The following is a 5,795-nucleotide window of genomic DNA, read 5'->3' as shown; positions in this document are numbered from 1 at the left end:
GTTTCTGTTTTTCCTGATTTTTCTCCAGTTTTGTGAGGTTTTTATTCACTTCCTGACGATCCGGTTTGGGGACAGACTTGTGTCCTTGTCTGTGTGGAATTTGATATAGATCTATATATATTCATAAAGGTTGTGCATTTATATGTACATATGCATACATATTTATACACACAGACACATTATTACTGTGCTGGGTAATCTGCTAATGCTAAACCGAAACTCAATTTTTCTGCTGATTTTTTTATTTATTTATTTTTTTAATCTGTTTGAGTGTCAGATTTCACTTTACAGTAAATTTGTCTTTGTTCAAATTTGATGCTTCAGGGAAAGCGTTACATTTGTCTCAGACAATAAATAGGAAGATCACAATTCAAGGCACACTCAAGTCAAATTGAATGGCAGTACAAAAGAATGTCCAGAATAAATTAATATTCTAATTACTCCCATCATTCAGTTATTACAGTTTTATAGTGCCAGCTTTGGGAAAGCTAAGCCTAACAATTGTGGCACTCCAACATCAAGAGATCCCAAGCTCCACACCCTTTTTCCCGCGTAGCTGTTTTGTTCGTGTGCATTGGATGGATAAATCATAAAGTGCTGGTTTGTTTCTGAGAACCGTCAGCATTTGAAATAAATGTGATTTATTTATTTTTTAATAAAAGTGCAGCTATGAAGTTGGAATGTCTTAAAGCAAACAAATGGATTGGTAATTCAAAACATCCCAATGTGATGGAGAACATTTCAATCATTTTTAATGTTAGTAAAATGTTGCTCTGGAAACTTCTAGGAGAATGTTGTTTAATTCCAATATTTGTCAGCTTTACATAATTTCATTACAGACATCTACTAAATTTTCTTTACATACCTAATCCCTTCTTAGAATAAATTAAATTTGACTACATTAGCCAAAAGGCTGCACAGTGGCGCAGTTGGTAGAGCTGTTGCCTTGCAGCAAGAAGGTTCTGGGTTCGATTCCCAGCCTGGGGTCTTTCTGCATGGAGTTTGCATGTTCTCCCTGTGCGTGCGTGGGTTTTCTCCGGGTACTCCGGTTTCCTCCCACAGTCCAAAAACATGACTGTCAGGTTAATTGGCCTCTCCAAATTGCCCCTAGGTGTGAGTGTGTGTGTGCATGGTTGTGTGTCCTGTGTGTCTCTGTGTTGCCCTGCGACAGACTGGCAACCTGTCCAGGGTGACCCCGCCTCTCACCCGAAACGTTGGCTGGAGATGGGCACCAGCACCCCTCCCGACCCCACTGAGGGAAAAAGGGTGCAAGAAAATGGATGGATGGATGGATACATTAGCCAAAACATTTTTAATTTATAAAATGATATCGACAAAATGTTTAGAAAGGCAGCATAAGAACGAGCGGGTAAAAAATAATAATAATAATTGAGCAGTTATATTTTACCCTGAGACGTCTGTGCTCTTTCTGTTTCTCTGTCCTAAGTATCGCTCTGTGCAGACTCGTCATGGCTTCATGCTCAACTACTTATTATTAATAACACCTGCAAATCATCAGGCTTGGTGAAAAATATAATGCAGAGGTGTTTAATGTAGTAAAAACTAGAGCGGAAACTAGTAAGTTGTAGAGTTGTAGGATTCAGCAGCTGTCATGTCGAGAACCTGTTTCCTCAGGCTGGTTAGGTTGTTAAGGGTTTATGAATCTTGGGATCTTCTTTTGTTTGACATTTACTATTTGTTATGACACTCAGTGCTACATATCCAATTATATCGAAATGGTTTACAGTCATTTCATGCTACAATGCCAAAAAGGATTGTTGTCCGCATATCATCGTCACGCAAAATAAATTAACTCTAGCATTCGCAGTTGACTCTGAAATTGAAGATTGAATTCTGCTTCTTTTCAAGATACTAAACAATTATTTTAATGTACAATTTCCTACAAGCCGTGTCCGAAAAACAAACAGCCTAAAATGTTTTTTTTTTTTTTTTTTTTTTTTTTTTTTGTTCGGCTTGCTTAAGAGACTCTCAGGATGTCATGTGGGATTAAAAAAAAAAAAAAAGCTAAATTAAAAAAAAACTGTAAAAAAAAGAAAAATGTACCTGCACGTGCCAAAATACAAAATCCAATAAATACAGAAATTATTGCACAGTTAAAGGCTCCACATATTTAAAACTCATCAGACTGATTGTTTAAAAATGAATGCCAAATGAGGCAGTTTAGACAGCTTCAGTTGTTAAGATCTCATTTTTTTTCTCAGTTGGCAGTTTTTTAATCAAAAACACAAAGTTAAACTAAAATCAATACAAAAGTATCCAGCTACCCCCTTAATTTGTTGTCTTTTTTTTTTTTAGAGTCCAAGGAGAATGGTGCAGAGCATGAAAACGTGTTTTAGACTCTCTCTGCTTGTTCGATTTTGACCTCACTGGTCATCAAATGTTCTCCATGCCACTTTTTCATGTGTTTCTCCAGAGTGCTGTACACACTGAAGGGCATTTGGCAAATGTCACAGCGGTAGACCTCCTTACCAAGCTGGCCGTGTGTCTTCATGTGGCGGGTGAGCTTGGAGCTCTGGGCGCATGCATAGTTGCACAGCTCACACTTGTAGGGCCTTTCCCCGGTGTGACTACGCCGGTGCACCGTCAGGTTGCTGCAGTTCTTGAACACCTTGCCACAGTATTCACAGGTGTCGCATCTCCTCCCGTCCTTGGAGCTCGGTCGACCCGGACCAGGGCCTCCACCTAAATGAGGCGTGCTGCCCCCACTGGCGGTGCCGCTGCGGCCGGATAGACCGCCGTCCAGCAAGTCTCCTGGAGGCGTCGAGAAGCGCAGGCTGCCGTTTTCCGATGAGTGCTCTGAGGAGGTGGCAAAGGGCGATTGTCTGGAGTCAGTGAAGCCTAAGAAAGGGTCTTTGATGAAGTGGCGAGAAGCAGCATAGCCCACCAGCCACTGGGAGTACACATTCTCAGAAGGGATATGTGGTGCCTGGGGAATGTCCAAGTCCTTCTCAATCTTGATCCTCTTGTTTGAGGAGTTGGAGAGAGCGGGGCTGGTGATGGGGGTGGGCTTTCGAGGGAACAAGCCTGAGAAAGAGTCACCGGAGCCACAGTTCCGGCCATTAATGGTTGTCCGCTCTTCCTGCTGGTGGTGATTCATCTCTCCAACCACAGAATCCTCGTCCCCAGTGTCCCGCCGGCCATCAGAGCCCCTTTTGGAGAAGGGCATCCTTTTACGATTGTCAACTATCAAATTATTATACTGCTGAATGGAATTGAGCGCTCCACCGTCTACCATTTTGTCAAGGGAGAGAGATGTCTTTTCTTCCGAAGGAGGCTTAGAACCATTTTCCCTGTTCCTGAAGAACTCAGACTCCATGCTGAAGTTTGATTCTGGTCGACTCTCATTCTCCAGTTCCTCTTCTTCCTCTTCCTCCTCCTCTTCCTCATTACCCTCCCCCTGGAAGTCCCCATCACGATTTTTAATGCCCTCCCCAGTGATATCACTGGTGCCTGGTTCTGGGGAGCTTGTGGTTGAAAGGCCATCGTCTGAGCGTCCCGTCATGGATCCAGCCTTGTGCATGTGCGTCTTCATGTGGCGTTTCAGCTTGCTCGCCTGAGAGCAGGCATGGTCACACAGCTGGCACTTGTATGGTTTTTCTCCAGTATGGCTGCGCCGGTGCACCACCAAGTTGCTCTGGAACTTGAACGTCTTTCCACAAAACTCACAGGACTTGATCTTGTTCTGCGTCTGGGGAGGGGTGGTGCTGTTTGGGGGCATTGGTGGCAAAGGAGGGGTGCTCAGAAAGGGAGATTTAGGGCCTTGTTGAAAGGGATTGGGGTTTAGCAGTCGATGCATAGGGTTGGGCCTGCTGGGGGATAGTGGTGGCGTAGTGCTGTTAGTGTTCCCTGCCAGTTCACGTAACCGCCGGGAAAAATCCATGGACTGGGACTCCATGGCCATCGGCGTAAGCCGCATCACCCTCTCAAAGGCACTGGGGTGCTGTGAGATGAGGCCCATTTCCTCGGCGCTAAGGCGTTCCAGCCGATGGGGGTCCAGGTGATGGCGGGGAGGTGGGCTGACAAACGGTGGGGTGTTGGGGAGACGGTTCTCCACAAAGCCTGGGGGTGGTTCTCTGAGTAAAGGCCCTGTCATCCTCAGCAGGTGGAAGGGATTGTTTTCCCCCAGGAAGCTGGTGAGTGGGGACTGTGGGATGGAGTCGTTGCCCATGGGCGGCGGCATGGTGAGTCGAGGGGTGAGGGCTGTGCTGGAGGGGTTGGATTCCAGATAGATGCGAATGCCGTGAGTGTTCTGGGCGTGCTGCAGCAGGAACCAGGCGCTGGGGAAAGGCTGCTTACAGGTGGTACATATGTAGTTGGAGGGCTCATCTCTCCCACCTGCAGACACACAAAAAAACAGAATAAAGATTTTATAGTTGATATTCTCAGAGATATCAACCCTAAACGTAACTCTATCCCATCATGAAACATTAGCAATAGATTTTTTATTAATAAGAGCTCATTTGCAGTGTGTAAACTTTTCAACTGAGGCAATGAGATGTGGTAAATACTTAATATTCTATGTAATACTCTCAGTAGCTGGGAACACCTTTTTACTCATCATGCAGAAATGCAATGTACTTATCACACTTTTGACAAGTGAATTTTCACAGTCGGCCTACAACGAATATGTGTTTAAAGAGGTGCTTAATCTCTCACTAAGGGAAATATCTTTCCTTTCACTTCAGTTTAGTCAACATGGGATTCCCCTTATTGCAGAGATATGCACTGTAACTCCAACCTTAAAATTATTTTTAGCCTTTAGTACATTTTAGGGGGGAAATGCAGCCGCAGAGAGATATTTAAAATGAACAGCAACTAACCAGAATTCAGCAGAGTCCTCAGTCTTTATTTTCTTTAACATAAATTAATCTACTTGTTTTTCTGTCTGACTTAAAGACACACGCACCAAAAACAGAGATGATGCTAATTGTGCTTTTTTTATTCTTGTGTATTTATTTAATGAAACCTTGTTTTCTTGACCTACTGCACTAATTTCACATCGCTTGGAAAACATATGCTGCTCTAATTGTTGCCCTTGTTTGCGCGCATGTGTGTGTGTGTGCGTGGGGGTGTGTGTGTGCGTGTGTGTTGGCTCACTGGTAGTAAGGCTGAAATGCATTTACTTTACGAGGAACATTTATTTATTTAAAACAAATAGCAAAAAAATATAATTGTGTGTCCAATTGGCAATCATTGAAATTTAAGACATTTAAATGTAAAGTAAACATACAAAAAAACACAGACAACGGATATTTAAAAAAAAATAATATTAGTAATAAAAATAATAAATAAAACCTGAATTATTCATGAATTTGTCTCGCTCTGTGAGTGTGTTTGCATTAAGGAGGAGCAGCGTGGAGGTGGAACAGCTGTTCTCCTCTACAGTCCTGTAAGGCCTTTTGACTTAATTATAGCAGACAGGACGTTCACACACACACACACACTCACACACTCTCACTTGTACAGTGAAAATAACAGCTCCCCATGTCTCAGCTTTTGTCTGCATGCTTCTCACAAGCTGTTTTAGTGTCGAATCTTAACACTCCAAAGAAAGAAATATTCACTCCCTCTGCCCCTGCCTCCATCTTTCTGCAAACTTCTCATTTGATCAGTGAAGTCATTTAGGAGTGTGTGAGAGTGTGTTTCGGAGAGTGAAATAATGCACCGAGACGCTATTTGTCTCCGGTCACAGTGGAAGCAGAGGGCCACGTTTTTTGTCTTGGGGAAGTGTGTGTGTGTGTGTGTGTGTGTGTGTGTGTGTGTGTGTGTGTGTG

At 43.3% G+C, this 5,795-nt stretch overlaps 1 protein-coding gene across 1 annotated transcript in view; it reads right to left on the bottom strand.

Moving 5' to 3' along the window:
- Positions 1-1,861: 1,861 nt before the first annotated feature.
- The window catches only part of bcl11ba (BCL11 transcription factor B a), a 38,427-nt gene continuing 34,493 nt past the window's right edge, over positions 1,862-5,795 (bottom strand). The window contains exon 3 of the mRNA XM_008400139.2: positions 1,862-4,356. Within this exon, the coding sequence (XP_008398361.1) occupies positions 2,354-4,356 (2,003 nt within the window). The 3' untranslated portion in view covers positions 1,862-2,353. The remainder of the gene's footprint in view (positions 4,357-5,795) is intronic.

Source organism: Poecilia reticulata, linkage group LG22, assembly GCF_000633615.1.
Source record: "Poecilia reticulata strain Guanapo linkage group LG22, Guppy_female_1.0+MT, whole genome shotgun sequence".
Lineage (NCBI taxonomy): Eukaryota > Metazoa > Chordata > Actinopteri > Cyprinodontiformes > Poeciliidae > Poecilia > Poecilia reticulata.
This window is presented reverse-complemented; position numbering and strand designations above follow the sequence as displayed.